A 17263-nucleotide genomic window follows, 5' to 3' on the forward strand; every position below is an offset into this window, starting at 1 on the left:
GCTGGAACTTTGAGTTACAGTATTTACATTTTTCTAATTGGGCCAAACTCACACAAACTGATGTGACAGAATGGACATTTTTGTTTTCCTTGTAGCTGATGCAATGGTTTAAGTGACAGATCTCTTTTTTTCATCTGGGCATCCTCACTAAAACTTGTCTTGGTTCAGTGATAGACAATGTGGTTTTGCTGCTTGAAAAAGATCAAGTTCTGTAATTCAGCATCTTTGTTTTTCCCAATAATGTTTTTATTCATTGTTAACTGCTGCTATATTTCACAAAGAGATGGAGGTGAATTTTTTCAGGAGCTAACCTGGCGTAAACCCGTTGTTTTAAAGTCTCTTGACTTTCTCTTCCTTCCTTCAGATGGTGATTGAGGAAAATTCAGAAGGACAGTATTTCTTGGCCTGTCTTCCTGCCTTTATCGGTGTTCTCTCCCCCACCTGATTTTCCTCTCCCATCTCTGTAATCATAGTGAGCTGTTCCTACAGGGTTTTTATTTTCTGCATACTTTGCGTGTGTATAATTCTGCACATTCTGTCCCTTTGCAACTTCGCAGCGTTGCATGCTCTCCGTGCAATTATGTGTGAGGATCCGTTTAGTTGCTGCATAGTTTCCTCCTGGGCGAGTGTGCCTGCGGCACTGCAGAGGCATCTATGGGCTCTGTTACTGCTTCTTGGCTTCTGCCCCGCTCTCCGAGGCAACAGGCTGTGCAACCACCCTCACATCTGGCTCCCTTTTTGCACAAGTAGTATTTCCTGAGACTGTTGTTGAGTTCAGTTTGGCGTCCTGCTCCTCCAGCACTCCTTCTTCCTCCCACAGGGAATTTCTCTCTGGCGTGTTGATTGAGGGGAGGCCCTGTGATCTGCGGCTGATTTACCCAGTAAGCTTATTACTGTGTAGTAGGTATGGGGATAGTTTCCCGAACAGGGAGCTACTATGTGAGCAGGATTTCTATTTAGCACTCTGCAAATTTGACATGCTAATTCAGCCTGCCTTCATGGGGGAATTCCCGCTGACAAATTCTGGGTCGATATTTTTGCTCCATCATGCGATCGTTCCTAGCTTATCATGTGTTAGTAATGGAGTCCGGTTGTCAGACGTTTTGTTGTCCCCCGCAGGCCTCCCCTGCCAGGCCTGTGGGCCAGCCTGTCCTGGACAGGCTCCTAAGCACTTCAGTTCTCTTCCTATTGACTGGTCTCTTCCTGAAGTGACCCTCCAAAGCAGTTTTTAATTATTATTTTTGTAAGAAAGATTTCCTTCTAAGGAACCCTTTTCCCTGTAAAAGTACCAGGAATTACACAAAATACGTAACCTTTATTGTTAGGGTTTAAGTGCAGCTTATTTGACATAACTTGTGTTGCTTATGTTCGTACCATGTCTGAAACAATAAACTTAGTCAGCTCTTTGTAGTGCTGTTCCATGCGTTCTCCTGTACTTCACCCGCGGCTCTAGATAAATTTGAGTGAGGATGTAACTACCAATTGCTATAGCAAGTATTACATTTTTTCTTGATAAGAGTGATCTGCAAATGGGTGTGCTGAAGCCAGAACTTGGCTCTTCAATGTACAGAAATACCATGACTTTTCTTAGGGTTCTTTATATAGTTGATATTGCATTATATACAATAGGAATTAAGTTTAGTTTTTAAGCTTGTAGCATGTCTGCGCCACTGTGACTTTTGCAAGTTGTGCCAAGCTAATAAAAATGGCATAAATAATTTTATATTAAAAATGCCGAAGAAATAAGTAAACAGATTAAACAGAAATAAGTAAAAGATTATCTGCATTACAAGAAGAGTGCAGATATGCACCTTCATTGGGCATTCAGTACTCATATGAACTCTGTGTTAAAAGTCACAGTACCAAAGATGGTATCAAATTTCTTTGGTGCAGAAGCTATACTTCGTTACCAGTTGCAGGAATCTTTTTATTTATCTCACTGCATGTTAATATTATTTAGCTTGTGTCAAAACTTGATAGGAAACCGTATTTTTCTGATATTACTCACATAAAACTATCCGAGTATTTTCATACACTAATGTTTTCACTTTAATAGATCTTCCTTGCTCTTTCACAATATGTGAGCATATTGCAGCATGTGGAGAAACTCTGATGTACATAAATGTCTGTTTGCAGTAAGACTTTACACATACCATGTGAATCTGCTGCCTTTGGAAATATTCTGAGGGAGAAACATCTCTAACTTCAATAAAATTTTGGGATTGTGGATTAAAAGCAGTGGGGAAGTAGCTTTGTGCAGTGTAACCTAACAAGTGTGCTAAGAATCAGCTTTTGGCAAGAAAACTCCCAATTTGCCCTCTCTCCCTGAAGTTGACCTGGTGGATGAAATAGTAGATGTGTGTATGATTCTAGGCATGCCTTCTCCAAAGATCAACATTTGTACACACTTTAGTCACCTTTTATACGCAGTGCTATTGACATTAACCAGAGAGGCCAGTCTGACAGCGCTGTACTTTAACACCAGCTAAAGAGTTGCTCTGCTCTACTTGCATGGTTTATCTGAAAAGACTCAACACTGAAATCACACAGTGTAATTGCTTTCAGTCTATAAGAGTTCTCTTCCAGATACAATATCCTGTAGGACAATTGAGCATCCTACTGAAATCAATGTATGCTCAATAGGTAATTCAACTCATATTTTTTTTATACTTCTAAAGCATTAGGTTGAGCTCTGTGATTTCTCAGCATATTATATCTAAGTCTGCTTTCATTTGCACAACTATAAAACACCTTTAATGCTGCTTTTGTAATTAGGTTTGCACAATATCAAACAAGTGTAAGACAGAGTAGAACTGAGGCCACCAGCAGTTTAAAACAATCAGAGACTTGCTCAAATGAAGCTCGATGGAAAAGTAGAAAAAAGTAGTAAGACATGTCAACAAAATAATTCATCTTCAAACTAAAGGAAAAAATTAAAAGGATGCTGCTTTTTTTGTAATAAGTGGAATTTGCACAATTGCTCAGGTGCTTGGTCTTGTTTCCATTACAGTGCACGTCTGGACGACTGCTAGGGCTGAATGAGGCCGACGGTGAGCTAGGCCTTGTCAGTGAGAGGTTTACCCCCTGGACAAAGAACATTTGTTGACTGATTCTTGCAGCACTTTGAATACTGTATCTTTATTGACATGGTCTGAGGTGTTTTGGGGTTGGTTTGGGTTGGGGTTTTTTGTTTGTTTTTCTTTATATATATATAGCATTGCAAAATCAAAATATGATATTATTTAGTCCATCATATAACTGTATTTTGCTGGTAATGAAAGAGCTTTTATTTGGGATTAAACATTCCAGCTGCATCTGAGAGGAGTATTCTGCTGTTTTGCCCATCCTTTTCAGTTTTGCAGTAGGTCACGTTCACACTGGGTTGTCATACAGTGTTTTCTAGTTGAAACTAATTGAGGATACTATAACTGAAGGCCAGTTGTGTTTCACAAGATGAAGTGTTTAAATAAATGACAGTATTCCTGGGACTGCAGTGGGAGCATCATTTTTGTTGGCACTTGAGAATAGTTTTTGTTTTCATATGTCTAGAAAGGTGACCCTAGAGCATAGAAGTTTACATTATTTTATACCATCATTTTTGTTTGATTTCATTGAAACTATATACATATAGATATTAAAAAAAAAGTTGTTGTTGCTTTTGGTTGTTGTTTTGGTTTGGCTTTTTAAGCTGATTATTATTCTGTTTAACTGATTATAACCAATATTTTCCAAAATTATTTAATTATTTTCTCAGTCATAGGTGAAATCACTATAGTAATTGGAAGACTGGATAATAAATCCAAGAATTATATTGTTGTGGTCCCGTATGTTATTAAATTACTAAGGTTTAGAATAAAAGATAATCAAAGTTCTAACTGCCTGTATCAAGAATGTTAATAATTTTAATACTGTTCCCAGAACTGTCTTGCAAAATCTTAACTTAATAAAGACCACTACATTATTAAACCTTCCACTTAGGATATATATTTCTTTTAATCTATGGGAATCTGATAATTCTAGAATATTTTTATGTAGAGATGGACCTGTGTCTCTATAAATTAACATGACGGGTAGCCTCCATGGGGCATCCAGCAAGGAAATACTAAGGAAACTAAAGTACCTCCTTTCCCTGACTGAGGTCCCTACAAGTCTAGATGGGGAAATATATGCTGTATCAATAATGTTTCTCTTCTTTATCTGAATAAAACTAAACCTCATTTCAAATTCTGCAGCATGGCATCCCATTTGATAATTGTGCTGTTGGGTTCCTGTGGAGATGGCAAGCCATGTCATGAGGATTGCTATTTCAGTGCTTCTCGTAATTAGTGTTATGCCACCACTGCATTGCTGGTTGATATCGTTGGGTCCTACTTGCCTAGCCTATTGTGATTTTTTTAAAAACCAACCCAAAATTGAAAATTAACTATTACCATGGATTTTATAAATGTTCTACTTAATTTTCTGTCAAATCCTTTACTTGTGATGTTTATTTTGAAGCTTGTATACATTCTGGAGTATGGTTACTTTTTTCTTCTTTGTCAATATCCAAAACTGTGAGAGACAACATGTGTCTAATTTCTTCATTTGGAAAGGTTCCGGAACATCAGCCTCCATAACTATGCTGGTTTTGTTAAACCTGTTTCCTGGGTTTAAAAGCTATGATTGAAGATCAGAGGTGAGGAATTTGGCTATGGATGACGAATGGGATGGGAAGAGAGTGGAGGGGAGAGCGACAAAGAGTTTATTTCCATGTCTTGCAAAGCTCAGTATGACACTTTGCTACGTCTGTTTGCTTTTGCGAAAAACACCTTTGTAATGAAACTTTAGGCAGTTGTACACTGGAGAAATTCCCATTAGAATCAGAAAGAAACAAGGTATTTACAAACCATATTGCAGGACAGTGTTGGCAATTTTAAGAGCCGTAGGTGCACATGACTTGTGCTGGACCTCCTGTAGGTGTGTAACTGAATTAGCCATGAGATAGCGTGGTTCTCTGTGTGGCCAGCAGCCGCTGGTAGAAGACCCTGGGATGCCTGGCACTCATCCTTTGCTATGCAAAGCGTAGGCAATCCATTAGTGTAAAAATGCTGAAGTCTTCAGCCTGTGAGTCAGAAGAGCTGGTAAGTGGATATTTGTGTGTACAAATCCAGGTTTTTATCCATTTTCCCTCATCGCTGTGAACGTGTTATCTATGTCCTTTTAGTCCAGTGACAGAATAAATTTGTAGGAAAGCCACAAAGAGAAACTTTAAGGAATATAGCCTTTCCTTTCTTGCAATCTCATGCTTAATCATGGGGGAAAAACCCAAATATAGTTTTTATTAAATTAATCTTCACAGAACTGGAGATAACTGAAATTTATATAGTGTGTAACTTGGCAAAAAAAAAAACAAAAACAAAACAAAAACAAAACAAACTAAAAAAACCCAAATGCATTTCCTTAGCAAATGGAAAAAAAGAAAGCACCTTTGAAAAGAACTGAGAGGATTTTTACACTGGCTGACTTCTAATTATAAAAATGCAGCTCACATAAAGCCATACTGGATTAATAGTTTGTTAAACCTTTTTTTTTGTTTTTTAAATTATCTATAGTGCTTAATATTCTTGTATTAAAGAAAAGTGAAGAATCTATAGCTAAATAGTAGGATGTATTTATTTTATTTTAGTATATACAATTCATAAATGATCTGTGTGTATAAACCTAACAAGATTAGGTTTTAGATTAAAGTAGGTATGGAGTTTTTGCATAGCTACTGATACTTGAAAAAGTCAGTTAGGGAAATCCAAACTTCTTGTATTTATCACCAATATCATTGCTAATATGAAGTCCCAAGATAGTAATACTAATAATGCTAACCTTGATCGCTGGAAAGTTGCCAGCTCTTTGTCATCCTGTAGAAATATATTATACTTGAACTGAGAAAACATGCAATTGTCCCTCCCCCTCCTTATTCCCACAAACTGGAACAGTATTATGTTAGCGTTAGTTGTGCTGAGCCGAATCCAATCTGGAATTAAGAATGCTTCAGGGCATTTTTAATAAACTGTCATTCATTTGAACTCTAACCTTTTTTAATTTGCAGAATCTGGTAATGCAGATGTATACTTCAACCACGTTCATTTCTTTCTCTTTTCTTATCTTGGTGTGAAACACTGCTGTTTGGACTTGAAAATGTGAAGCTGCAGAAGAAGTAGAAAGTGTTCTTTTAAAATAGTCTCAAAATGAAGAAAGATTTATAATAGTTTAGTTTGCTGCTTTTCAGCCGTTCTGAAACATAAACTTAATTCTAGTACTGATTTTATTAAAATCCTTGTAGTGCTGAGGTCAGTTAGGCTTTCTGAAAGTATGACAAAATATAATGGCTTTTATTAGAAAAAGCAAAGGATAAAACGAGGCTGTTGTCTTGCAAAAGGGAAGAAAACCCACTTAATAACGCATTCAGGGCATAGCAAAGACCTTTGTATTCAGTGAGGTTCTCACAGTAAACTCTTTCAAAGCGTGAATTCTTATTAATTCTTTAGCTGGTGTCTACCATGGCAAAGTTTGTGATTAGAAGTAGTTAGCCTAAGAGATATAGGGCGGGGGGGGGGAGCAGGCTTTCAGGCACCGGCTGCCTTGCCAGGCTGGGTGAGGAGCTGCTGCCTGCGGCCGCCCCCGGCGGTGCCGCTGAAGGTGGAGGGGCTGCGGCGGGGGCTGCGGCGGCACCCCCCGGCTCGGGGGAAACGCAGTGACAGTGCCTGCCCTAGCTTCAGCACGTGAAGGCATTTAAAGTGCTGCTTGGATTTTAGAGCCTTACTGATCAATAGCAATTCCTTTGCGAGACTTTCCTGTGTTTCTGTGTAAACAAAGGTCTTAAGGATGTATATGCGATAATTAAGGTAGAATAGATGCTTCGGTTTGGGAGGAAAATGGCTGGAGGAGGTATTACAGGTAACAAATATAGTCATGAATACAAACTTTATCTTGGTCCTTTGTACGATGATAAGAAAAGTATGTAAATGTGTGACTTGGTCCTTATTGGACTTCACTGGGGGACTCCGTTCAATGTCCAGAGAGTGGAAAAACTTAAAAGACACTGGAAGGCAGGACCATACCAGTGCTTTGGAGAGGAAAGGACTCCTAGGCACACATTATTCTCTGGATGAAGTGCCCCTAAATGCAGCAAAAGAAACATTTGCCATAGGTCAGAAAGCTAAAATTTTGCACTAGTAGTACTGAATTTGTTTCCATTTCTTACAGTAGGAGTAAGAGGTAATAAATCAACATTAATCATTATTTTTTCCTGCTATCATTTTAATTGTAATATCAAAGAAGAGAACATGTGCTTACATTAAGAATTTGGTTTATGTTTTACAATGCTTTTTCCCCCCAGACTTTTCTATCTAGATAATACTGCCTTCAGTGTTTAAAGTTAATTTTCCATTGTAATATATCTGCTGCAGCTATATAGCAAACATGTTAAGATGATTGTGTGTGCAACTTCATCATTCACACATTTACATTTGATAGCAGTTGATTAAAAAAAAAATCAGTTTTTTCTACACGTGCCTGCCAATTGAATTCTGCTGTAGGTGTTGGTGAGACAGTTAACTAGGAAAACATACAACTCTGAACTTGGGTCATATTCAAAAAATGGAGGAAGAACTAGCTGGCAAATATTGTGTTGAAAGTGTAAATGAAAGTATAACTTTCAAGTCTGCATGTGTTAAGGATTTGTGGTTTGAAAAAGTTTTCATATTTAAATTTTTAAAGGTTTTTCCCTTCTCCTTTAAACTTTGATCTCTTTTGTCTGGTAATATAAGAGTATGTTATTAATATACATTAACAAATCCACAGCTTTGTTTTCTACAAGTCTTTAATTCCCTTAAATGTTTTAAAATGTAACTGATGTGATACATCATAACTTAGGTGAGCATTCAGTCAGTCAACACGTTGGGTACTAAATTCAGCTGAACTTGTAGGAAAAGGAGGGCAATAATACTAAAGATACAGAAGTGCTGCTATTCTGCCTTTTTATGTTTTCATCTGCCAAACAAATCTGCATGTGTGAAGTGACTTGGTGTTTAAAGATACTGTCTCGAAACAAGAGTCTCTATGAATAAATGACTTTGCAGCTTGGAATCCTTACTACTATTTCCATTAATGTATGTTACCTGGAATTAACTAACAGGCTGAAGGCTCAGCAGAAACTAAAAACACAAGGACGAGCCTAAGAAATAACCCAAGAAAACAGGGAGAAATATCATGTTATGTTTTAGTAGTTGAGGCTTGTCCTTGTTGGAGACAGCATGGGGTTTTGTTCTTGTACTGAAACAGAAAATGAAGTATCTGGTGTTACATTAGAAATTGAGTATATTTTCAAAGAAATATGATCCAACTCTCTCCATCTCTGTTTTTTTTTTTTGTTTTGTTTTGTTTTTTAATCCCCCCCCCCCCCCGGGATTTAAGTGCAAATCCAGCTTTTTTTTTTTTTTTTATTTCCCTCAAGTGTATTTTCTCATTGCTGCTTCTACTGTGAAAGTTCACTAGATAGTAGTTTTACAAAGCTATCTACAGCCTTAATCTTGAGAGTTTGCTTTAGTGGAATCTTGCACCTGTACAGACTCTATTGCACAATTTGCATTCCTTGCCATTTCATTTATATCAGCGTTACACAGGTTTTGCTTTCTGAGTGGAAAGTTGAACATCCGTTACTTCAATGCTACTGGTAATTCTGATTCTGCATTTAGGAAATGTAACTTATGCACTAAAGAGTATAAGATGTGTTCTAGTATTCCATTGATCTTATCAGAGTGTTTCTAAAGATGCAGATGCAGCTGGGGTAGAAAAACTAAGTAATCAGTGTATCATTTTCGAACAGGGTGTGAGTCCTCATTATAATTTGATGAAGACTATAGTATTAATTTTGCTTTATTGAACTTGTTATATAGGAGGTAATGTGTGTTCAAATTGAAACAACAAAAAAAATTGGCTTATAAATACTGATTGCAGGCTAGGAGGAGTTACATAACAACAAACATCAATTAAGCATGAACTTGGGAGAAAACATCTTATTTTCTCTGTAGACACATTGATTATATGACCACAGTGGAATATTGTCAGACTTTGCAATACACCAGCAGAAGTGAACACTTTTCAATGGCTTGTATAACATGGCCAACTGGAATATATCCCCTCTCCCATTTCATTTTATTTAGATGTTATTCCTGAAGTGTTGGCTAATTTATAAAATGTTAATATTTGGACAAAAGAGGTGAGAAAGAAAATATAGGAAATAGGACATTCATTATTTAAATCATTATATCTCATAGAAGTGAATTAAATCTGTTGTTTACTTCCAGCTCTTAATGTTAACTCTATCATTTGAACAGGGGGAAATCATACTGGTGTCGTGGGTACCAGAGACTATTTGTGACCCTCTGGATCTTTGAATATAATGGTTCAACCCACAAGTAAATTTTCAGCTGCTGGGCAGGTGTCATATGTACTCTCCATTCTTTAGTGTGCTCTTTAAATAATGTGATAGACCATGTCATACACTCTTTTTTACTTCTGAATTTTGTTTTCTGAAAAAAATGAAGGTTTTCTGAATTCCTGCAGTAAGCAATTCATCCTACATCCAGTCCATATTTACTAACACTAAAGAAAAGCTAGGATCAGCCTAACTTTCCTACATTTCATACTTCAGAAATTCTCACAGTTATCACGAGGAACATTGCTTGGTTGTTTTTAGAGCAGTAACAGACATTTAAAGTTCAGAATCATAGAATAATTCAGGTTAGAAGGGACCGCTAGAGGCAATGCAGTCTAAAGATCTGAAAATACCCAAGGACTGGTGAGTCTACAGCTTCACTGGGCAACCTGTTCCGCACAGAAGCGTTTGCATTTTTTGATCAAAAATACATGGATTGTCATGACCAGTTTTATATTGAAATATATGTCTATATCTGCATCTAAAATTTCTGAAATTACTATTATGATAAGTTACCACCACCCTGAATTTAAAGAATATAAACAACGCCAAAAATATTCATAAATTTTGTCTGTATGTGGCCATGGCCCAGGTTAAATAGGTTTCTGGCAATCTGTGTTAGTTCTGTTTTGTATAAATGTTGCGTATTACACGATGGATTCATGGAAAAAGATTTTTTTGGTATTTAACGACCACTTTTGTTGTTAGTTTTTAGAACAGTTAAGATAGGAATGGATTTGAACAGCCTTTTACTTAAAATAATTCTTTTTGTGGTGTTGTTTGTTTGTTTGTTTGTTTTTTTCCTGGATTTATATAGATTTCAGATTTACTTATTGTAAAGAATACAGAGCTTAAAAAGTTCTCTCTCATAGGTAGAAGAGCTGATGAATGCGCTGGAAAAGACCAGACAAGAATTAGACTCTACCAAAGCCCGTCTTGCCTCAACACAGCAGTCTTTGGCTGAAAAAGAAGCACATCTGGCTAACCTGAGAATAGAGCGAAGAAAACAGCTTGAAGAAATTCTAGAAATGAAGTAAGTACATTGATTTCTCTAATTTCTAGAAAAATTAAAATTACTACTTAATTGCCATAAGAAAAGGTTTTTATTTTCTGTAAGTGCTTTTCTATGTATATATTTAAGTCTGAGGGACTTAAGTCTATTTGAGTCTAAGGACTTCTAATAGTTGTAAGACTGTTAAATTCCTTGTGAAATATGGGAATGCAAAAGTCTTCATTTTAGAAGTACTCAACAATTGACACGTGAAGAATTTTTTGAAAGCTATCCTTTGTTACATGCAAATAAAATATCAGCACAATATAATTACCATGAGAAACTGAGGGCCTAAATCCCCATCTTTCAGTGGGAATTCTATATTGGAGTTTCTGTTAGTGTCAAATACAAGGAAAGGGGTTTATTAACTTTATATGGATGGTGCAAAGTTTATTGCATTGAATTGGTTAAAAAAACCCCGCAAATGCAAAACGACAACCTATTTGCATACACATTACTATGTGTAAAAGTGTAGAACTGAAAAAGGAAGATAGACCTATAATTTAGATCTAACTTCCTACCCACAATAAAGGTAAGTATCTGTAATTATGGGATGTTAAAGTTCTGACATGATCTTTAAAATTAGCAAAAAAGAGTGAACCTGTTATGACCTGTCTAGGCTGGTGAGTGTGTAGTTAACATTCGACAAAGAAAACTTACAGTTGTAATTTCAAAACTGCTTTATTGAGGGAGGAAAAAAAACCCAAAACACTTATATAACTTCAGCTAAGTTGCTGTAGATGTCCTTACATTTTACAGGAAAGTAAATAATCAGAAAAACGGAATCACGGAATTTTCAGAGTTGGAAGGGACCTCTAGAGATCATCCAGTCCAACTCCCCTGCTAAAGCAGGATTGCCCAGAGCACATTACTCAGGACTGCATCCAGGCGGGTCTTGAAAATCTCCAGGGAAGGGGACTCCACAACCTCCCTGGGCAGCCTGGGCCAGTGCTCTGTCACCCTCACCCTAAAGAAGTTTTTCCGTGTATTTGAACGGAACTTCCTGTGTTCTAACTTGTGCCCATTGCCCCTCGTCCTGTCACTGGGAAAACCATTGAAAAGAGCCTGGCTCCATCCTCCTTCAACCCACCCTTTAGATACTTGTATGCCATAATAAGGTCTCCCCTCAGCCTTCTCTTCTCCAGGCTAAAGAGTCCCAGCTCTCTCAGCCTTTCCTCATAAGGCAGATGCTCCAAGCCCTTAATCATCTTAGTTGCCCTTGGCTGGACTCGCTCCAGCAGTTCCCTGTCCCTCTTGAACTGGGGAGCCCAAAACTGGACACAGTATTCCAGTTGTGGCCTCACCAGTGCAGAGCAGAGGGGGAGAATGACCTCCTTTGACCTACTGGCCACACTCTTCCCTATGCAGCCCAGGATTCCATTGGCCTTTTTGGCAACAAGGGCACATTGCTTGCTCATGGATAATTTACTGTTTACCACGACCCCCAGATCCTTCTCCTCCAAGCTATCTCCCAGCAGGCCCACCCCTAACCTATACTGGTGCCTAGCATTCTTTCTCCCCAGGTGCAGGACCTTGCACTTGCTTTTGTTGAACCTCATTAGGTTCTTCTCTGCCCAGCTCTCCAGCCTGTCCAGGTCACGCTGCCTTCACCTGCCTTCTCCAGGTCCCCTTTGCCTTCAGAGTATGGGATTCATGAGGGACAGCTTTAGCAGTGAAGACCAAAGAAAAGAAGGCATTCAGTAACTCTGCCTTCTCTATGTCTTCCACCACTAGGGCACCTGTCTCATTCACCAATGATATTAATAGTGTTGCTGTAAATAACACAAAGTGGAAATGGAGACATATGCTCACTAGAGTTGTATAAAAGTAGGTTTTAAGAATGGCTGCTATGTAATATAGGTGCAGAAATACAGTAATGTAAGCATGAATGTTTCCACTGAAATCAAAAGGACTTCTGCTTTTGACTTTAATGAACTCTATATCTATACAGAAAAAAGGAAGCACATATGAATTAGAGTAGTATGTGATATTATATTCTATAATAGATACATTCTTGAGTTTTCTGATTTTCTTTTATATGTAAATGTTAATTCATCTATGATAACTCAGGTGCCCAATGCTAGTATAGTTCATGCAGTCATCTATTTTCTTTATAGTGCTTTGGTCTGTTTCTTTGAGTTCATGCTTGGTTTTTGTCCTAATGGTATGTTGTTTTTTTTTCTTTTTATCATAGTTTTCAATTATTAAGCAACATAGGGGGAAAAAGCAGTCTCTAATTCCGTTATTGTGACTTTTTTGGTTGGGTACAGAGAACCTCACAGAAGTGTATAAGGCATGTATCTTCAGTCTGGGAAGCGAGGTTGGGAAAAACTGGTGACGTTTGACTTTTCTTTTGATAAAAGATGTTTTATTTTATGACTAAAGTACTGAGTGCATGGTACTAGTGATGAAAGCCGCAGTATCAAAGGTCCAAGTTAGATACAGTTTGGAATTAAAAATGAGATATAAACATATAGTGTGTTTTTACAGTATCAATTTAAAAGCTAAAATAGTAAAATTAGAAGATAATTTTAATTTAGCACCTAGAAATTTAAATTAATAAAAAATTCTAGTTAAAAGCGTGGGGCTTCTTTTCTTTGAGTAGTCATTAGTATGATTGATTTCTTTTGTAAAAGACTTTCTCATTTTTCTTTTTTGCCTTTGCTTTCTTAATTGCTACTTTGTTAGCTGTGCGAGTATGTAGACTTTTTCTGCCATTACCTTTTTTTTTTATCTTCAACAAAAGCAATTGTTCATATGCAGTTTTCATTTTTAATCTTGAACTGAGCTAAAATTCATTTGAAATTCTAAGTTGATAACAAAACCCTTCTGACCTGTAATAATAAAATACAATTAATTATAATGCATACTTCTTCCTACTTAAGCCATACGGGTTTACCTAATCCTCTATCAGGGACCTTTCCCAGTTACATAGCCCTGTCTCTTTACTTGTAAGTCTCTGATGCTCTAGCTCCTATACAAATCACTTCCCCTGAAATCTATGATTCAGCTAATAACTTAGAATTAGAAATCACTTTCATTAAAAAAAACCCATATTCTATTACTATTTTGATTCTATCCTAACTTTACTTTCTGTGAAATATCTTACAAAGCTAAGTTCCTATTGGAGATGGAATCAGAAAGGACTTCTGTTGCTTCTGGTGAGATGAAAAGAAATGAATATGGCTATCAGACATCAGGATGATTTTGCTGGTCTAGGAGATAGGAAATAGAGTTAATGAACACAATAAGATATAAAAAATCACAGCACAATTTTACTAAACAGAGAACAAATAGAATAATGACAGAAATTAATATGATCGTATTTACTTTTTTTCTTTTTACTGGCTCTTTAAGAACTTTAGTACTGAACCAAGCAAAAATGAGCATACTTATTTTTTTGAGCTCTGTATGGGAAGGGCTACATGACTGCTATTAAATATAAAATAAACGTAGATCTTAATTTCAGATTATTTAATTTAAGAAGATATGCTAAACAACGTAAATTGATACACATGTATTAGTAAACTTCTTTTAGAAATAATTCAGGTATTGTATTACAGTAGTTTAATTTTTTAAATTGCTCACTGATAGTAGTGTATGACAAACAATGTTACAAAACTGCTGCATTACAACAGAGTATACTAAATATGGCATTAAATATTTTTATGAATAAGGTATTCTTAAATACAGATTGTAAAAGCTAGCTAAGACCCAATCGCTGACAGAATAATGATAGTACTGTTGTAGCAATATACTAAGATAACGTGTCCTCTCTGATATTGTAAGATAATTTATTAATTGACAGCATTGACCATGACTTTTTTTTCATTTTTTTTATTTAATAATCACTCAATGATTACAGTTTTTGGGTGCTAACTCCCTGTTAAATAGGCATGAACTGTGTGTTTAAGACTGTTCACGTGATTTCCTATGCTTATATTACGTTCAAGTTCCAAACATAACTCTGCATTCTAGGCCCATCTGGCTGACATTGCCAAGATCCATGTTAATTTACTGGCTACAATCAGTTGTCAGTTTTAGATAACTTCTTCAGTCATCATTACATATTCCCATAGACATTCAGTTATTTAAGGAAGTTTAGAATAAAAATGGATAGCAGCTTAATCTTGTTCATTATCTGGTTGGTCTTTTCGAACTGGAAACTAGATAAGTACCCATTAAATGAAAGGTAGTTTGATGGAGGTAAAAACCGAGTAACTCTTAACTTGATGCCAACATGTGACAAGATAGGATTTATTTGAAAAAATTTCAAATTGTTAGGTTTCAAGAAGGATTTGCATTTGCATGTTACTTTCTAAATACGTGATTATTTTTATTTTTTTATATTCCCAAATGTCTATTAAAAATATTGCTATATTAGTTCTGGAGGAAATATTTTTGTTATGGTCATATTATTTTAGCAGTGCACACATAACTCATACTGACATTAATGGAAGTTACGCGTACATGTTAACAGTGAAATGCAGCATGTGTTCAAATCCATCATTTTGCCTAATTGTCTTAATGCTTTGTGGTCTTTCTATCAATGCACTTATTATTTTTTAATAAGTAATAGTTTAAAAAAAAATCTATATTGCAGTGTGACAAAAAGCACGTTAGTGTTTTTAAAAAATGTATTTATCATCTACAGAAATGTTTCAGTTGGCCTGAACTTAAAAATTGGTAGTTAGAAATGTATATCAAGCCTACTTTGCCCCGACATTGTTTTTGTTTTCTGAGAGTCCGCAAGAAGGGAGCACAGCCTTCTGAGAACTTCACAAGGCTTGCCTAGAAAAGCTTATTCATTTTGTAATATGAAGAGCTTGAGGGTAGGAGAAGTTTCTGCTCTGTGATGTGGTAGGTTTTTTTTTCCAGATGTTTCAGAAATGCCATATTTGTGGAGCATACTTTCATGACCACCAGGCGTCCACAATGCTTTCATACAGATGTCTTTTCCTGTATGGTGGTTCGTTCCAAAACTCATAAACCTGCTTGTAACGAAATTAGAGAGCTGTATAGATAGATAAATGAGTATTTATATAATATTAAAATGGCTTTTTATATGTATGTGAAATAAATGCCTGTCCTTATGGAAAGTGGATTTTACTCTATGGGATAGATCATCTTTTTAGAAATGGTCAAAATTATTTTCCCTTTGAAAGATATAAAGTTTGACCTGCAGAGCCAATAGTCGTAAAAGAAAGTCTAATGGCATGTGAGGGAAAAGATATAAAAATTATTATCACCTTCTTTGTTAGTTCAACTTCTAAATTATATGCATGTAATCTTCAAGCTGCAACCACTGAAGTTAAAATCAAGACAAAAAAAAACCCAACCCACCCAAAACTCCCCAAACTTTGTTATCAAAACTTGGAGTTTTCTTGGTTAAAAGCCCTTAAATTAACTTTCTGTGGTGTTTACTCTACTTAGAAATATGTTTAAATGCAAGATTAAAAAAAAAAAAAATTCCTTGTGGTTTTGCGTTGATTTGATGATCTTTCAGTGATTTAGTGACATGTGACAAACACAGCACTTGGTAGTGAGTGACCATGGGATTAATCCCCAAAAAGACTGAACTTCATGTTTTGACTTGAAGACCTGTTAATTCTTAATTTTTGAGATTCAACTGTTAATTACTGAGTGTTTCCTTTAGCAGTCAACTCAGTAGACTCAGTGCTCTGAAGCTTTCAGAGTATGCTGAATGAAATTCTTGCCAAAAGTTTGAAACCTAATTTCCTTGACTTTGGTAGAGTTCATGCCATCACCTGTGGGTGTTGCTGGAATTGATTGTGCCCTGAAATTCACTACAAATTTCCAGAAGAATATATATTTTCCCTGATGTGGAATAGATCAGATTACTTCAGTAATGAAGCATTAAAGAGCTCCTAAAAAAATAACCAGCTACTAGTCCCTTTCATTCAATAACACAAATAGAACATTACTGTGCTGTCCAAAAAAAAAAAAAAAAAAAAAATTAGATTTTGCAGTAAATTTTTTCACAGCGACAATATAAAATTAAACATCCCTTCCTTTGTTTAAGAATGTCCACCATATTTTCACTGAAAATAATAAATGAATATTGCTTATCTTCATTTTTCAGTATGTTTACTTTATTCATTTAACAGCACCTGTGTATAGTCAAGGATGAAATATTTGTGGGAAGAAGGGGATAAAATGTTTTTTCCACCAAGCATTCAGGCCCACCAGCTGCCACTCTTTGCAGAAGTACTGAACACATACTGTACTTTTACCTGCTGGGTTACTGGTTCAGCTGCGCTGCCAAACAAGGAGGGGGCACTTGTATTTGCCACTAGATGCCAGTCTCGGGTGCGAGACCAGGGTCTGGATCTGCTTCGTTCCACAAACTGTGTATGAGCAGCTTCGCAGAGTAAGGAGGAAGCTTGTCTTGTTGCTGGGAAGAGAATGTGTCTGTCACCTGGTCTGACTGGTCTCCTCCTTCCTTTCAGTGCAGGGAATTCAAGTGTGGGTGAGTATACAAATGGCTCCAAGTGGACTTCTGAGGATATTGCAGGGATGAAGAGGGTCTTCGAATGGATTCTGGAAGTCAGGAGTCACAACCCAAGGGGAAGACTGTGTAAGATGTAAAACTAGAGAGTCACAGTCAGATTTTGTAGGAAAGTCAAAATGCTTTATGGAGTACTAGTGGCAGAAGTACAAGGGAGTTTACCTTTCATCTGTTTTTCTGCAGACATACCCCTTTTTTCCATCTATAAATT

The 17263-nt window shown here is 36.5% G+C and overlaps 1 protein-coding gene across 1 annotated transcript in view; it reads left to right on the forward strand.

Moving 5' to 3' along the window:
- The window catches only part of ERC2 (ELKS/RAB6-interacting/CAST family member 2), a gene marked incomplete at both ends in the record, with an annotated part of 454823 nt that overhangs the window by 272128 nt on the left and 165432 nt on the right, over positions 1-17263 (forward strand). Inside the window, one exon of the mRNA XM_082487881.1 lies at positions 10345-10505. Within this exon, the coding sequence (XP_082344007.1) occupies positions 10345-10505 (161 nt within the window). The remainder of the gene's footprint in view (positions 1-10344; positions 10506-17263) is intronic.

This window comes from Vanellus vanellus (assembly GCF_965231255.1).
Source record: "Vanellus vanellus genome assembly, chromosome: 9".
Lineage (NCBI taxonomy): Eukaryota > Metazoa > Chordata > Aves > Charadriiformes > Charadriidae > Vanellus > Vanellus vanellus.